Here is an 18,960-nt window from a genome sequence, read left to right on the forward strand (position 1 = left end):
ATATTTATTCCATTCATTTAATCACCTCATCTTCCTTCATTATTTATTTATCGAGGTCTTTGTTTTAGTTCGACATTTCTTCTTGGTCTGACTGACGTCTACTTTTTTTGACTGAGGAGTTTTGCATAAAACGATTTCTCATTTGAATAGACAAAATATTTAAGAGATGGAAAAAAATTTGAATCTTTTTTTTGGTTTTAAAAATGGCCGTTATCAAACAGAAGCCGCTACAAATTGTGAGCCAAACAAAGATTTATGGTTTTTTATGTAAAATTCGAGTTTTAGAATTGATTTCAAATTTAGTAGGATTTTGGTGTTGTAGTTGTTCGTATTCTTTATTTTTGGTTTAGATTGTTTCGTTTGTTTTGTTTGCTCAAAAGTTTCATAATGAAAAATTTTGATGACGCTGCTGCGACAGCAGACGACGCTGACGCCGAACGAGGACAGCGTTGAACAATGATTTATGATTATAACATTTATTTTCAAAAATTTGCTTAATTTATGAAAAGTGTTTTTTTCATTTTTTTTACATTTTGCTTACCGTTGTACGATTAAAGCTTGTCTACATAAACGCAAATAAAAGATAAGAATCTATTAAGCATATGCGGGCCGGGTGGGTTTGAATGAAAATGCAAAATAGTCTATTAAAGTTTTAAAATTTGACAAATTTATCATAACGGAAATGGTGAGCTTTTATCAATCAAGCAAAATCAACTAAAATCATTTTCATCTTTATATTTCTCAACGAAATTTGCCGTTGTCGTAACCGTTTTTTCGTTTTCTGTTAAGGCTGGTAATAACTTCGCATTATCGTGCTAAAATAGCCAGTTCTCACGGCTACTTTCCTTTAATAATTCATTTTAAAGAGAATAGTCTTTTTCAATTTGTGATGTTAGCTATCGCCAGTAATAACAAAAATTAAGCAAATAAGTTATATTTTTATTGTGCTTTTAGAGAATTGTTTTCGAGGCTAAACTCGAACTTAATACCACCCATCTTTAAACATAACATTTTCGCCTATGAAAATGTTGTTATCAATATTCTATAGGTATTAAGTATTAAGTCATTGGTCTAACACCCCAGAATTTCACGAGATCTTAGCGATTGAGTTAGTTAATAACAGCTTGCATCTTCATACAAAATTGATACTTTTACTGTAAATAGGATGAGATTGCCTTTTAGGGGTGGAGTATGATGTTGATACCAAATCAATCATATAATAATAAAAGAAATAAATAATTAATATGTTAGCCTGATATCAATGCAATGACGTCCAAATTATTATTTTTGCATATTATTATAATTTTATAGGAGCTTGATGGATAAGAAGATGAAGGAATTGGTATTATTAAGTTCTTGAGAAGAAAATACCAATAACTTAAAAATACCAATTTATTCATATTTATGTAATAAAAGTGTATAATTATTTATGGATTATTAAGCAATTATGTCCTTTGATTGATTTTTTAAGCCTAAAAATTTATTTAAGCTACTATTTATTGTTATGTATAAATAATAACAATATTTGCAGTAATCCATTTATAAAAATGTCCGAAAGACATACAAGTCATTGTTACACACCACCCACCACATTAATATTGGAGGTAAATTAGCCAGTCACATCATAAGAAGTAATGTGGTTGAGGTAAGAAATTTTAATATTATGAAAATTTTAATTTTTATCTAATATGTTTTTATTAGACAAACACATCGACATTAAAGTAGAAGAAATTAAATTGAGTTATAAATTGATTTTAGTTTTAATATAATTTAATAATTTAAATACTCCACGCAATTTGTGACTACCACACTTTGAAAGGTACATCGAAAAATGGAGCGAAATAAAACATAAAATCTCCAAAAAATTTGTAAAATTAGAGGCTGTAACCTTTGAACAACACATAGATAAACGGACAATGCCAGATCGTCATAATCTTGAACAAGAATGCCTAGACATTGTGTGATAGACGGCAGAGAAAATTTCCATTGATAAATTTGTATGTATGTATACCCATGAGATTTTATGAACTAAATAGGTAAAGTGTAAACTAGAAGAATATTTTCGAACAATTTCCAAATATACACAAAACAAAAAAAGAAATAATTCTTTCCTCCCAAAAGAAATTTTAGACAAACACCCATTGATTGTCATTTGTTTTTTCGCTGTAAGGAAGTTTGTTTAGAAGAAAAGTACATACTTTTTGTTATTCTTTTACAGGATTTTTTTATTGCATCCTTCTCACTTCCACGAGGCTTTTTAGTTCTTAGCACCTTTTTCTCTCATAAGAAGAAAGTATTCGATTTTATATATGTTATTTTTTCTTTAAATTTTACCTTTCCCTGGACGGTAAATAGAACTGAGGACAATAGAGTTTGTAAGCTAACACACTACCCACTGGGTTACGTAGCTGACAATCGCTATAGCCATCAACGCACAAGCAACGCACAAGCAACGCATACAGTCAACCAGTTATATTTGTAGAACATATTTTTGGGCGCCCAATGTCCGATGTAAAGAAACTTTATTTAACAGAAACATACCCTGTAGTTGGCCACATTTTTAAAAATACAACTTTTGGAAACGGATATAATGCAATATAAGATTTCGAAAAGATGTTCGGAATTACTTGTATATACTACTAAACCATATTAAATTTTTACTATGAAACTTGAAAATGTGTTGTATGAACGACTTAAAGTCATAAAAGAACAGTGCTTGATACAAACGAAATTAAATGTGATTTTGGAAAAAATGTGTTTTTATTACAAAATTAAAAAAATTTGTACATTTTTTTGGTGATAAAAGATTGAAATTTTCGAAGAAATTTAAAAACTGTAACAAAAGAACGATATTTTCAATAAAGGTTTTCCAAACGTTTTTTTTTGTTGCGTATAGTAAGAACAGCGACATGGTTTATATGTTTCTGATTTGGCGCCAATGATGTTTTCTTTACTTTTAGATATTTTTTTGTTTAATGCCTAGGAAAAAATTTGCAACTGATAGTCACATAGCATACAAGTTCCTTCTATTACAGTTTAGTTCAATTTTCCCATGAAGTAGTTAGTTTTTCCCATACAACAATTTTCTTTGTTTCAGTGTATATATTCAATCCTATGTAGGAGCGTAGAAAATATTTGAAATTTTATAACATACGACTCTTTCCTATTAAAAAAAAACTACATATTGATTTTTTTATTTATTTTTCAGACTGAGCTGCGTTCATGCGCAGCGTGTGGGGAGCCAATCTCGGATAGATTCTATCTGGAGGTTGGAGGATGTTCGTGGCATGCCAATTGTTTGCGGTGTTGCATGTGCATGTGTCCATTGGATCGCCAACAGTCCTGTTTTATACGTGAACGCCAGGTCTATTGTAAAGCAGATTATAGCAAGTAAGTTCAAATGTCCACTGTGCATATTTGGGGGTGGGATGAGAATGAAAATCGGTCGTATTGGTCGTAAATAGTTGTCACCTGTAACCAAACAATGGCTGATGTCTTCCATTTCCATCAATGGTATCGGCGTGTGTATGTTCAGGTGGCTACAAAATATTTTCCCACACTGTAAAAGTGTCTAGATCTCTCTGTATACCCATGTGAGTGTGTATGAACACATAGTAGTTGCAATTGTGTGTTCTCAAGTACATGAGCTGATGCTGATATCCATTCCAATGTCTATATTAACACTGTCATCGCAACGCTTCGTGTAGCTCCACATTTAATCCGTAAAACAAACAGAACCCAAAATGCCTGTCGTCTGTTTATTATCATCTAGCGGCAATGCAACATCCGATGAAAATCGAATGTGCCATTCAATTAAACACCATCTGTAACACAATCCCCAAGGAAAACATCGAAACACAAATGTAAGAATCAAAGTACCACCCCTCCCTCCAAAGACAATATCGGTAAAAGAGCAAGCGGAGAGCATAAGCGATCTGTAAGTTTGGCTGGTTAAGCGGTCGGTCCACTACATCATCATCATCATCACCATATAACAGCGATCAATCTATTGATCTTTTATTCATTTGGCCGTCCGCAGATGCTTTCCATGCCACTGCCATTCAGGCATGACTTGTCAACATTGGATATTGTGATATGGACGTATGCATCACCATGTCCCCAGTTTAGTTGGCTACTTTGTTGAGATACATTTGACGGCAATAAGGGCCAACCAACTAACCAAACCTGATGGCCATAGACCAAATATACCCAAGGTATTTCTGAAGAGAATACAAAATTATCGTCATACAATGATGAGGAAAACGACGACAAGTGATGGTGAGAAGAGAAAAAAGCCCAAATCCAAACATACTCACGGAAATAAGAAAAACATTGAATGTTTATCAGAGGCTGTATAAATATTTGCCTTTCAAGTCGGCCATAATAAGTTCGAAATTGTGGGCTTTCTTTTTTTTCTCGGCGACATCTAAACAAAAGATGCAATTCATTAGAACAACTTTGGTTAGGAGTGGGGGATACAAGCACGCGAACCACCATCTATACTGACAATTGTGGTTCACACCTTCAGTCTCGAGCTTATGTCTAAATGTTGGAAGGTGGCAATTCTTTACTGAAGTGGTCGGCACGGCACGTCTTTGCAGGCAGTGTTATACTTCCGGTACACAGCTACGGGCATGAGTGTAACCGTCTTGGCCTCTTCATAATCCCAATTCCCACAGTGAATTTCAAATTCAATGGAAGCATATGAACATTGAATTTTTTTTAATTTACATTTAAATTTAGTGGAAATATGAAGATTGATATTTATGTTAAATGTGCTCAGCTGGTGCAAAAAAAGGCCATTGTGGTATTGATTGCATTGCCTCTGTAATAGAAAAAGCTTCGTAATATTCATGAAATTTGTCATCAAAATCGAGCCAATGAAACAATTTCATAAATACAATGAAGTATTTCGTTGTTGTAGTGATTTTTATACCCTCCATCATAGGATGGGGGTATATTAACTTTGTCATTCCGTTTGTAACACATCGAAATATTGCTCTAAGACCCCATAAAGTATATATATTCTGGGTCGTGGTGAAATTATGAGTCGATCTAAGCATGTCCGTCCGTCCGTCCGTCCGTCCGTCTGTTGAAATCACGCTAACTTCCGAACGAAACAAGCTATCGACTTGAAACTTGGCACAAGTAGTTGCTATCGATGTAGGTCGGATGGTATTGAAAATGGGCCATATCGGTCCACTTTTACGTATAGCCCCCATATAAAGGGACCCTCAGATTTGGCTTGTGGAGCCTCTAACAGAAGCATATTTCATCCGATCCGGCTGAAATTTGGTATATGGTGTTGGTATATAGTCTCTAACAACCATGCAAAAATTGGTCCACATCGGTCCATAATTATATATAGCCCCCATTTAACCGATCTCCAGATTTGGCTTGCGGAGCCTAAAAGAGAAGCAAATTTCATCCGATCCGGCTGAAATTTGGTACATGGTGTTGGTATATGGTCTCTAACAACCGTGCAAAAATTGGTCCACATCGGTCCATAATTATATATGGCGCCCATAAAAACCGATCCCCAGATTTGGGTTGCGGAGCCTCAAGGAGAAGCAAATTTCAACCGATCCGCCTGAAATTTGGTACATGATATTGGTATATGGTCTCTAACAACCATGCAAAAATTGGTCCACATCAGCCCATAATTATATATAGCCCCCATATAAACCGATCCCCAGATTTGGCTTGCGAAGTCTCCAAGAGAAGCAATTTTCATCCAATCCGGTTGTAATTTGGAACATTGGTCCATATCGGTCCATAATTATATATAGCCCCCATATAAAACATTCTCCAGATTTGACCTCCGGAGCCTCTTGGAGGAACAAAATTCATCCGATCCGGTTCAAATTAGGCACGTGGTGTTAGTATATGGTCGCTAACAACCATACCAAAATTGGTCCAATCACACAAAAATTGGTCGATATCGGTTCATAATCATGGTTGCCACTAGAGTCAAAAATAATCTACCAAAATTTTATTTCTTTATAAAATTTTGTCAAAATTTTATTTCTATAGAAAATTTTGTCAAAATTTTATTTCTGTAGAAATTTTTGTCAAAATTTTCTTTCTATAGAAAATTTTGTCAAAATTTTTATTTCTATAGAAAATTTTGTGAAAATTTTATTTCTATAGAAAATTTTGTTAAAATTTTATTTCTGTAGAAAATTTTGTCAAAATTTTATGTCTACTTTGTCAAACTGAATTATATACGTATTGGATCGATCTTTTTTGATTTAATATATACCACGTATGGACTTACATACAATTTAGAAGATGGTGTTAGGAGGTTTTAAGATACCTTGCAATCGGCATTCGATTGTGGATGGCAGTGTTTAGATGAAGTTTCTACGCAATCCATGATGGAGGGTACATAAGCTTCGGCCTGGCCGAACTTACGGCCGTATATACTTGTTTTTATTTAATAATAAAACATTTCATACTATTAGTGAATACTTTCATTGGTATGAACATTTTTTGTTATGGAAATGAAAAAATTTTCCTTAAGCAAGTTACTCACTTATTTCCAAATATATATGGTCGTTCACTACACTCTGTTAAACACAATTTGATGAAAAAGCTTCGTAATTTTAACGAATTTTGTCATTAAAATGGAGCCAAAGAAACATTGTTATATTAATGAAAGTTCATTGTCATGATAAAACGATTTTTTTTTCATTCATACAGCAAATTATTTTCATTAAAGCTTTTAATAGAACGAAACATTTCATTGCTTAACAATTTTTATAACACAATTTATTGATATAACGCAATATTTTCTAGCAGAGTATTAACGAAATTTCGCGCTAAAATTGAGCCAACAAAATTACTCCACGAATATAATTAAAGTTTTCGTTACGATAACAAATGTTCTGCTAATTAAAGAAGCATTTCATGCTATTAATGTATATTTTCATTGTCCTGATGACAAATTTTCCATATCTTCGCTGAAAAACTCCATTTTAATGAATTCGATTGTATGCAAAATTGAAGACGAATTTTCATAAAGAGATTCGAACAACAAAAATATTTCCAAATACGGTACATTGTTGTGCCAATTCTAAAATAGACCTCCTTTACAGAAATATTTACTATAAATATTATTTCTTCCGCTTACTATTAGAGAAAGATTCGAGAGTTTAATTTTTCAATAGAACCCAAAAAATTGGTCAATGTAATGAAAGTTTTTGTTATCGTAATGGATTGAGTAATTAACACAAAAACTTTTCATCCTGTAAATAAACACGTCATTGTTTTAATGTCAATTTCATTGGCACAATTTTAATGAAATGTCCTTTCTGTGTCATTAAAACTACGGACTTGCCATGTTTTCCATATCGACAGTGGGTTAAGCAAATGATATAAAATTTGTTTACTGAAAAGTAGGTTAAATAATCCTTCATATTTCCTCGCATAAAAGTAAAGTAAACCATACTCATATCTAGGAAATGTGACTTCACTCTATTCTAAATGTATGTTTTCAACATATTTCCTTTCAATATAGTGTGTGCAGAGCCTATCTTTGAGATGTGCTTTTGATTCACTGCATTGATGTTAAAATTGAAGTTTTTTATCGACCTCAAACCTTTCAATTTTTGTTTTGTTTTCAGAAGCTTTGGTGCCAAGTGTTCAAAATGCTGTCGTGGTATTTCAGCATCCGATTGGGTTCGAAGAGCACGAGATTTAGTCTTTCATTTAGCCTGCTTCGCATGCGACCAGTGTGGTCGACAATTGTCGACTGGAGAACAATTTGCCCTCATGGAAGATCGAGTTTTATGTAAATCCCACTATCTGGAGACTGTGGAAGGGGGCACCACCTCAAGTGATGGTAAGTAATGCACATTGAAAGTTGCCGGGACTAGATGTGCGTTGACAAGCACACGTTAAACGGTAGCTTAACTTTACATATGGACGTGTTGGTGTCATGAGCCACGTATGTTTCCACTTAGGTACCTGACAAACTCCATGTCAGTCACCGGCAAAAGCGAAACTAACAAAACTTAAACACACAACAACTTGACGCCAGCCATGCAAATAATCATACCGAGCGACAATCAGTCTGTAAGAAAGCCAAACAATCACATAGCTAATCTGTCCGTCCGTCCGTCCGTCCATCTATCCTTTCTTTACTCACTGTACGTCCGCCAACTAGGTAACCAAGTCAATTTTGTTTCCAAACTTCCTGACTTTGAAAAGCTCACAGCGTCTGTCTGTCCGTTGGTCGACCAACAAGTTGACATGAAACGTGCTCTCCCAACCACATTAAACATGAAATTCACTCATTTGCAAAATGTTCCATATAACCGCAATGTATGAATGATGATTCCGTGGTGGGACATTTGTGTATTCACGGTATTTATCCGACATGCAATGAGTCAAAACTGACGTGGATACGATTAGCACTAACAACCCTCAAAAGCTCATTTCAAAATCTAAGGATACTGTGGGAGAGGGCATTCTTACAGACCCTGGGCTCAATTACAATGTGACAATATTGAAAAATGTATTTACCACTAATCTATCTATTCTCGCTTTAACTTCACCTATGTTCTCTCTTAATTGTGTCTTTCAGATGGCTGTGATGGCGATGGTTACCATAAAAGCAAAACGAAACGAGTTCGCACTACATTCACCGAGGAACAGCTACAAGTATTACAGGCCAACTTTCAGATAGATAGTAATCCCGATGGTCAGGACCTGGAACGCATAGCATCCGTGACGGGGCTAAGTAAACGAGTAACACAAGTCTGGTTTCAAAATTCCCGGGCACGACAGAAAAAACATATACATGCTGGTAAGAACAAAAGTAAGTAGTGTTAGATGCAGTAGCAATAGTTTTGGTAGTCGCGAAGCTAATATCGCTTTTCCATTTTCCAAGAGACTACCAATAGTTTCGAGTAGATATAGCATAACAAGTTTATTAGTCATATAATACCCAGCAATTATACTAAAGAGGAGTTTATCTACTTCTCGGAAAATATTTGCATTTATAATGCAAATCATTTTGAGACTTTCTTAATCGATTGTGGCATGATTATCCATCGGTCTATCTGGCTGGTTGGTTTGCTCCATACATTTCGTTGGTATTAATCAACCGGCTTCAAATTTGTTACAGGATAATATTTTTATCCAAAAAATTTATGACTAAAGGCCGGTACAAAGTCCATGTTTCATGCGGCAAAACTAAAATTTGCTTTACTCTGTTATTATGTCAGGATTTCCAAAGAAAACCCGCATATTTATTCTTATTTTGCGCCTATAGTTTTGGTTGTTTAGTCGTTTAACACTCAAACTCGGTGATTTCTTTTGGTTATAAAAAGGCAACAGATTCTATAGTTGTTGTACACTGAAAAAAAAAATATTGTCGTGAGGCAAAAGATTTTATGTTCGAATGCGAATTTTGCTTAACATGGAAGACGCTAATATAAAGTGTTTTTTTTCTTGTCCAAAGTCGAGACACTTTTCAATGAAGACGTTTTTCCTTATAGCTAAGTGATTCGACTTCAAATTGAAAAATAATTATGTTTGATTAAGGTCAAATTTCCAAATACAGGCTCGACTCCAAGTAGAAATTATGTTAGGTTTCAAGTAAAAACGTCTTAAGTATTGAAAAATCATCTCCTAGTTTTAAACGCTTGTTTGCTTTGTATTTAGTCAAGTTACAAAAAGTCAACAAACTTAATGGTCTTTGATAGCACATGAAGAGAATAGCTGAACAAATGAATCAACTAATTTTTTGTTCTTACAATCAAATTTGAGAGAGAATTGTATCGTAAATGTATCATTACTTCAATTCTCCGCTTCTTTGGCTCGATATCAATACCACTATCATTAGTGTGAAAACAAAATCTTTTTTAGTGTAGAATAAGCTTTTAGAGACTTATATCATGTAGAAAGTAGTTACTGTATACATAGATACAACACTCTCGTCATATCCGATTTGTTGAAATCCAAATTAAAACAATTCTGTTATTTCCTGCTCAAAAAAGTATAGTACACTGTATATTTAATTTTTGATATAAATGTATCCAGAGGGGTCTAGTTTTGATAAATTTAATTCGAATTGAATGCATTAAATTAAACTAAATAACAAATAAATACTTTTTTTAATTTGTTGGCTTATATAAAATAATTAATTTATGCTGGGGTCCGATCAACAATGATGCCTCTTCAGCTATTGGATAACACGAATCGGATATATCGAGATTGGATATTGATTTCTTTGCTTGTTTCCTTTGTTGTGCGTAGATACTTACATACTTATAGAAATATTCTCTACAACATATTTTTGATTATAGTGCGTGAACCCGAAGGAAATTCTTTTGCCCGCCACATAAACCTGCAACTCACCTATTCGTTCCAGAATAATGCTCAAAATCCTATGCAATTGAATGGCAATAAAGCGGGATTGTATCCAGCCCATGGTAAGTAAGCATAGTATAGAGCCTAAAATTCTTATTTGTTAGAGAGTAGTTTCTTTTGCGTCATATGACCATTTTTTTTTTTTAACTGCACAATTTATTTCTTTAACTCATCCATAGTTTGGCATAGTTTTTTAGGCCTAACCTAGCTCCCAAAAATGGTCCACGTAGAAAACTCTATCGTGTTGGCAAATGAACGTGACATTTTAGGCATGCTAGGTTCATGTGGCCTGCTTATCTCTTTTTCTATGTAAACCGAAAGAAGAGATTTCTATTCTGATGAACGAAATTTTGGATAAAATATCTTACATTAACCCTTATAAAGGGTGATTCTTTTGAGGTTAGGATTTTCATGCATTAGTATTTGACAGATCACGTGGGATTTCAAACATGGTGTCAAAGAGAAAGATGCTCAGTATGCTTTGACATTTCATCATGAATAGACTTACTAACGAGCAACGCTTGCAAATCATTGAATTTTATTACCAAAATCAGTGGCAGAAAATCCGCTTTTTTATCGACAAATTTTGTTCAGCGATGAGGCTCATTTCTGGTTGAATGGCTACGTAAATAAGCAAAATTGCCGCATTTGGAGTGAAGAGCAACCAGAAGCCGTTCAAGAACTGCCCATGCATCCCGAAAAATACACTGTTTGGTGTGGTTTGTACGCTGGTGGAATCATTGGACCGTATTTTTTCAAAGATGCTGTTGGACGCAACGTTACGGTGAATGGCGATCGCTATCGTTCGATGCTAACAAACTTTTTGTTGCCAAAAATGGAAGAACTGAACTTGGTTGACATGTGGTTTCAACAAGATGGCGCTACATGCCACACAGCTCGCGATTCTATGGCCATTTTGAGGGAAAACTTCGGAGAACAATTCATCTCAAGAAATGGACCGGTAAGTTGGCCACCAAGATCATGCGATTTGACGCCTTTAGACTATTTTTTGTGGGGCTACGTCAAGTCTAAAGTCTACAGAAATAAGCCAGCAACTATTCCAGCTTTGGAAGACAACATTTCCGAAGAAATCCGGGCTATTCCGGCCGAAATGCTCGAAAAAGTTGCCCAAAATTGGACTTTCCGAATGGACCACCTAAGACGCAGCCGCGGTCAACATTTAAATGAAATTATCTTCAAAAAGTAAATGTCATGGACCAATCTAACGTTTCAAATAAAGAACCGATGAGATTTTGCAAATTTTATGCGTTTTTATAAAAAAGCTCTTTTTTTTTATATCAAGCTCTTAACAAATCACCCTTTATTATGTTGGGGTCATTTGATGGCCCACATCGTATTTTTCATCAGCGCATTTCTTACTATTGGAATATAAATATAAGTTCTTACTACTCAGCAAGAATTCAGTACATGTCAACAATTTGTGCACTGACTAGTAAGAACTTTTATTTATATTCCAATAGTAAGAAATGCGCTGATGAAAAATACGATGTGGGTCATCAAATGACCCCAACATAAAATAAGGGTTAACGGGGAATTTCGTTGGTCTAAAATTTCGTTCCTGAGAAATGTATTTTTTCTTTGAGTGTACGTTGCATCCTTTCACGATATATATTCACGTCTGAATTCGAGCGTTTACTCATAGGTATGCTAATGTGAACTTGAGAACACTTCTTGTCAGCTACCCTGTGTGGAAAGCCCAAAAATGTATTGAGTTGCTTAATTAAATACTAAATCCTTGTATCCCAGCCAACTGTATTTTTTTTTTGAGTGTGCCTCAATAAAGTTGGTTTAGAAAATCAATTAGACAATCCAAAATAGTTTTATCTTAAATTTAAACAATAAAATAAGTTTAAAATATGATTAACTCTTATTAATTCAGACATTTGTGTTTTTCATCTTTATTTCATTACAGATTCCTCAATGGATGAATTATCACAGGACTCCAGTGTGCATTGTATGCAAAGTGAAGTGTGACTTAATCTGTTAGAACCGAATTAGATCAATTAATTCTTATTACCTTATTACCATTACAATTATTTCCTTTTTTTTACAAAATATTGAAAATATTTTAGATTAGAAAGAAAAATGAAAAAAAAAGATTACGTCCTACACCTAGTCAAAATTGCAAAATCGTCCAGTTCTATAGAATAATGAAAAGATATTAAGGCTATAATCGCACAAAAAAGAAATCAAAAAAATCGTTGATCATAAAAAACAAAAGTAATTCAACATTCGGCTCAAGTCAGTGAATAAATTTAAATATACATACAACTAATATTAGATGTAAAGTACCCAGTCCTTGCTCCTAGCTTCCATGTAACTAACGTCCCTGAAAAAGAAAATTATTCACAAAAAAAAATATGTAGAGAAATGATTGATTTTATTTTTGTTTCGATAGAAGGACAACTTGCAAACAAACAAACCCAGAAGACAAACTCTTAGTGAAATTCTAACTGACAACTTACATATATAAATATATTAAAATTATAACTAATTTAGGTTTTAGAAACTAGCATGGACAAGCATGCACCTACATATGGAGTGAAGTGAAACACACACCCACACAAATTTGTATCCAATCATTTTAAGGGCACTGGTACAGTTTTTAAAGCACTGTTTTTTTCACATTTTAAATATTTTGTGGATCGTCTGGTCATTTGGGATATTTCGATGTAAACGAAACCTAATGTCAATGACAAAAAAGGAATAGCAAATATGAATTAGTAGGTTCCCTTAATTAATAAAAACAAAAATTTTTAAATGCCCAAAATGAGCACATATTGCTGACTTTTTAAATGCAATTCTTTTACATTTTATTCTCAAAACAACGGCAGTTATATCCTTTGACATTTTACCCATAATTCTGAATGTGGGCTATAATGTTCAAAATTAACTGAAGCATAGCTACCAATCGATTTAGATCCGGCTTTTCTGATTTTCACAGGATATTTGTGTGTACTCTTCCATATGTATGTGTGTGAGTGTATCCTAATGCACATGGACATGTGTCTGTGTATTATGTACAATGCTATGATATAGCCTAGTAGAATACGAGTATTATGTTGATTATTGTGTAAAGTTATCCTTTGATGTACATACATTTGTATGTGAATGTATATGTGCGTGTGTAATGTTGTATGTATGTGTATTAGAGTGGGTCCGAAAAGCTAGTGATGTTCGTGTTTTCGACATAAAGTCTTGTTTATGTCGAAAACATTGGGAAATTTTAACTGAAGCATAATTATTTCTATGAACTAAAATAGAGTTAAAGTATCTTTAATTCACTGCATCCAGAGAAGGAATATGATCACCTCAAATATGTTGCATGATCAAAATGTTATTTTTGGATGGAGAACTTGTAACATATATGTCGCAACAATGTTATTTATATATCCGATTGGCGAGAAAACAACATTTTTGTGGCAAAAGTATTCAATGTTCGATGCCAAAAAAAATAAAATTGCTCGTGATCATATTCCTTCTCTGCGTGTGGAAGGGTTCATTGTTTCTTGTGTGCAATAATGGTGAAATTTCTGAGTCTTTTAGGAAAGACTAAATTTCATGTCAGGTCAGGCAAGGCTAAATTACACTGGACAAGCAGAAATAACCTATCTTAAGTTCGTGTTGCGTGCCGAAAAAAACCGTTTTTGCTCTAAATATAAAGGTGAACATTTGGAAAAGTCAGCTTTGATCATTCGACTTATTCAGACCTGTTGCCAATTTCACAAAATTTTGCAATTTGTATCGAAAATAAAATCGTGCGATTTAGAATTGCTTGTTGTGGGAATCGCGCGAAAGCGTATGGAATTGAAAATCACAAAATTTCAATTCCAAAATGATTCATACCTGTTAAAGAAAAAACATTTTAGTCCAGCAATTATTTTTTATTTTTTTTTAAAGAAAACAATAAATGAATCTGTAAGTCGCAAGGAATGATTTTTTTTAATGCAATTGCCTACTTCGAAATACATCGACGCCGACGAAAATTAGCAAAATTACAAAATAAATATGGCGCCACGCTACTCAGTGTTGCATTGAGTTTCATTCTCGCCAGTTTCTAAATCAAATCGTAATATTTGAAACACGATATGCGAATCGCAAAACTTCCCTTCAGTAGATTGTGTCAAAATGGGGTCGCTCCAAAATATACGCGATTTTTACTTTACAAGTACATTATTTCGATATTTTATATTTTTGATTTACTGCCAAGACATATAGCAATTTATTGTTAAGCATGTTTTATACAAGCTTTACAATATCATTGAAAAATTGATTAATTTATTTTGAATTCGCAGAGGCAAGTCTCATCGACTTGAAATCGCAAAATTTTTGCGATTTGCAATGACCGGAACAAGTCTAATTGGAGAAATCGCAAACTTTTTACAATTACGATTATGAAAAAAAAAAACAGGCCTGATTATAATTTTTGAGTAGTTTTTCCAGATTACTAGGTTAGGTTAGGTTAAAGCATCCCACCATCACATTCCATTTTCAAATCAAAGTCGATTTTATCGTAGATTCGATTCGATTTCGGTCATCATCAGTAATCAATTAATGTAGTTTATGCAACGCAATTAAATTTTACTGAATAACAAAATAAAAAGTAGAATTTGAATATTATTATATTTTGAAATATTTTTTCAAAATCTCTGCATTAAATCCCATGCTAGAAACATTTTAGACTATATCAACCTTGTAAATCTTTTCTCTGTAAGTGATAACTAACATTCTGTTTGACCATGCCATGTTGACTAAACTAGAAAAAGGAAGTCATTGCCATTGAGATCAGGGCTGTGGAGTTGGAGTCGGAGCCGGAGACGGAGTCTGAAGATTTTGCTGTAGTCGGAGTCGGAGCCGGAGTAGTAGAAATTTTGTTCGACTCCGACCCTGGCGAAACAAAATTTGAAAAACACTTCATATCTTTGTAACTAAAGACATATTTCGACAAATTAGATTCCATTAGGGGTTTCAATCGAACAACGAAAGACGAAGTACTGGATTTCAGGCCATTCAAAGTGTATTTATATGGTTGAAATTTCACGGTTATATAAAAAGTAGGTTTCACTAGAATATGGGCTTAATTGATCAATTGTATTGTCCATTTTTAACATATTAAAATATAGATTTTTGACCCTGTATATACTCTTGATAAAGGTATAACTCTAATGCAATATAGCAGTAGAACCTAAAGTTCTGAATTTTTGGCAGGCATGTCGAGTTCGAAGTTGGATCATACCGGACAATTTTGTGATATAGCACCTACATATAAACCCAACTTCCGATTTGTTTTAAAAAAATTTTTTCCAGTCTAAAATTTTCATAAGATTTGTCAGAAATTTGGAATTTAGAGTTATTTGAGATCCATAAATAAATGCGGAAATTTCCCAGATTCTGAGATAGCCCTACATAATTACTTGAGAAATCTCCTTATACACCCGATGTCCCTGGAAGCCAACGTGTCATCTTAGCCGGTCTTTTGTTTTCATCAAAGCCACTCGAAATTCTTTACATAAAATTAATGGCCTCTAATATCCATAACTGATAGACCATTTATAAATCGATGTTTCACCATTTTACTTCTATAGAAACACTCGTAACTGGTAGTGGTTATTTGAAATTCCACCCGTCCTAATTTTTGGCAGTTTAAATCTGTTTTATATATCCCACACATTACATTTTTTTAACATTTAAACTTTCTATCTGATTAGCCCGACATTTTGATCTTTATGTATCTGTTTGTTAGTGTTTCTATTTTATATAGATTTATTTTTTATAAAATGCCTATATAGACCAATACCAGGGTTTTATTTCTTAAACTTCTGGAAGCCTAATTATTTGTTTAAATTTTGTGTTTTTATAAATTCATATATTCTGGAGATTGTTGTTATTTACCCATATTTTTATGTGGTCTCTATATAGTCTTGTGTCGTACTTAAATTTATTGGCCTGACATTAAAATGTAGAGTTCTTCACATCCCTAAAATGCTGAGGTTTGTCGTCGAGTCGTATCAAAATTTAGAATTAGAGTTCTTTTGGACATATAAACACATATGGCAAAATAGAGTACTTATATCGGTCTATTTTTGGAACACTACACCTTAAAATTACAATTGAAATACTGTTAAAATGAGATTTAGGTACACCACCTGGAGTCGACTCCGGAGTCGGAGTCGAGGCCAATAAGAAATGCTGGAGTCGGAGTCGAGTAAAATTGACTCGACTCCACAGCCCTGATTGAGATAAAGATTAAACTGCAAGACTGCATTGATTGAAAAGATTGAAGTGGTCAACGATTTATTGGCCTTTAAAATATGAATGCGAATTTTACTTAACAAATGTGATACAATTTTCAATGACGTTGTTTTGTCTTTTATATTTAAGTGATTCGGCTTAAAATTGGGTATCCTAAAAATTCTTCAAATTTACTTAAATCGTCTTTGATTTTGTGAATTTTTGTATCTTGACTACAAAGCAAAAACGCGTTCAAAACGGGGAGATGCTATTCAATAGTTTATTTTAAAGACGTTTTTACTTGAAACAGAGCACAATTTCTAATTGTATTCGAGTCTGATTTTGGGAACTTAAGTTTTCGTGAACACGTTTTTAATGGACTTTGATAGCACATGAAGAAAACAACTGAAAAACTTATAAATTAAAATTTGTTTCCTACAATGAAGTACACAAAACTCAAATTTAAAATAGAATTGTATGTTAAAGGTAACCTTACTTCAATTCTCCGTTTCTTCGGCTCGTAATCAAGACTAAAATCATTAGTGTAAAGTCAAGATCTTTGGAACAGGGCATGCTTTTTTCAGTGTTGTTTCGGTCGAAACTGGGATTGCACCCATGACATTTTGTATGCCAGACGGGCACGGTGGCCCTCAAACCGACCTATATATTGATCAGATTTTAACCAAAAAGTTATTCAGCATAACCTTTACTAAATTCAGGCCATCAATGACACACATGCTTCTTCTTCTGTAGGGATTGTGGTCATGCCGACTCATGCCATCAAATTATTCCCAATAATTATTACTTTCTCTAGATGGCACATCCTTCGACATTTCGATAATGTCTTCTGTCTACATACACATACAAATACAGACATGTGTGCAAACATATGTGCGTGTACATTCATTCGCACTTGTGTAAGTATTTAGTTAGCAAGATACTCTGTAAATTAATTTAGATAAACAATTTGTCCCCTGTAATTTATATTTAAGAATGATTACAAAATAAAACTGTTGTTATTGTTTATTTCTTGTTTGGTCCTGTTACTTCCTTTCACCGCCTCTGTCATTCTTTCAAGCTCAACTATTGCAAGTGGCACTGTGAAAGGGTGGATGTGATTGACTCCCCTCAAAATTTTGTAAAATAGAAATTTCCTTTAACTTTAAGTTAAATTATTTAATCGAACGAATGAAAGACGAATGTGACAATGAGAAAGAGAATGAAGAAAAAAAAAGTTTTATAAAAAATGATGACTATCATTATTGTAATTTTTATTATTATTATTATTAATAGTATCCTTAGATATTTGTTTTGTAAATAGTAATTCCTAAACACACTTAAGTATTTATAACAAATTCTAATAAAACCAAGCAAACAAACAAATCAATAATATAAACATAAATATATCGAAAAAATAATAATAACAATAAAACAAACATTATTTCCAAATTTAAACTATCTTTGAAGTTTCACTGGGGGCTAAGGATGCACATTGGGAAAATTGTATTCGCCTTAGGATACAAGTGTACATGGATGAAACAGAGCGTTCATATATGTTTCGGTATGAAGAAATATGTATTGGGGGGAACATTATTGTGAAGTGTAATCGTGCAATGTTCATAAACTAGAACAATAAAGATATATGCAGTGATGGCAATTTGGTGCTTTTAGCACCAAATTTAGTGCGTTTTGATTTCCAGAAAGCCCCAAATTGGTTCCAAAAAAGAACCAACTTGGTGCTTTCTGGCGTTTTCTTTTAGTGCTTTTGGTGCTTTTTCCAATTTGAACAGTTTTGAGTTTGATTGACGACATCTTTTCATACAAAAGTTCTGGTTAGACCGTCAAAAGCTTAATAAACCCAACTATATTGCTATAGAATTTGATTTATTGTAAAGTTTAGCGACGAGTGCAGAATTTTTGAACTCGAAAAAGATGGTATTACAAACTTTAATATTAAATTCACAAAAGCACTCATTACTGAAATAATATTTCCACATTTAATGTCGACACATTTATTTTCTCCTCTGAAAAAAACACAGTGTAAAATATGAAGTAATTACTGATAAAAATTAATGAGTGTAAAATAAGATGTACACTTCGATAGAGGTTCATAATTTTATAAGACTAAAAATGCTTAAAATGAAATCAATACACTAATAGAAAAAATTACGTTCCATAGTCGTGAACGGACGGTGACAAAATGAAACGGCAACGTTCACAAAAAATCAAAACGGAATGTTCACAATTTCGTCCACGGGCGTTCACGATTTCATGAACGGCATTCGTTTTTCTTGGGCCATGAAATGTCTTAAAATAATATTTAGACGCTAT

At 33.4% G+C, this 18,960-nt stretch overlaps 1 protein-coding gene across 1 annotated transcript; it reads left to right on the plus strand.

Moving 5' to 3' along the window:
• Nucleotides 1–1,547: 1,547 nt before the first annotated feature.
• On the plus strand, nucleotides 1,548–18,084 carry Awh (LIM/homeobox protein arrowhead). Its single transcript, XM_075306883.1, has 6 exons — nucleotides 1,548–1,604; nucleotides 3,209–3,390; nucleotides 7,626–7,843; nucleotides 8,588–8,809; nucleotides 10,314–10,439; nucleotides 12,311–18,084. The coding sequence occupies exons 1-6, from the start codon at nucleotides 1,548–1,550 to the stop codon at nucleotides 12,370–12,372; spliced, it is 867 nt and encodes a 288-aa protein (XP_075162998.1). The 3' UTR covers nucleotides 12,373–18,084.
• The last annotated feature ends 876 nt before the right edge of the window (nucleotides 18,085–18,960 follow it).

This window comes from Haematobia irritans, chromosome 4, assembly GCF_050003625.1.
Source record: "Haematobia irritans isolate KBUSLIRL chromosome 4, ASM5000362v1, whole genome shotgun sequence".
Classification (NCBI taxonomy): Eukaryota; Metazoa; Arthropoda; class Insecta; order Diptera; family Muscidae; genus Haematobia; species Haematobia irritans.

Excerpts from the sequence above, each read along its gene's own strand:
- Awh (XM_075306883.1), top strand. The coding sequence starts at position 1,548 with ATGTCCGAAAGACATACAAGTCATTGTTACACACCACCCACCACATTA. Across the intron at positions 7,844-8,587 it reads GGGCACCACCTCAAGTGATG|ATGGCTGTGATGGCGATGGT; the intron begins GTAAGTAATGCA and ends TGTGTCTTTCAG. Across the intron at positions 8,810-10,313 it reads GAAAAAACATATACATGCTG|TGCGTGAACCCGAAGGAAAT; the intron begins GTAAGAACAAAA and ends TTTTGATTATAG.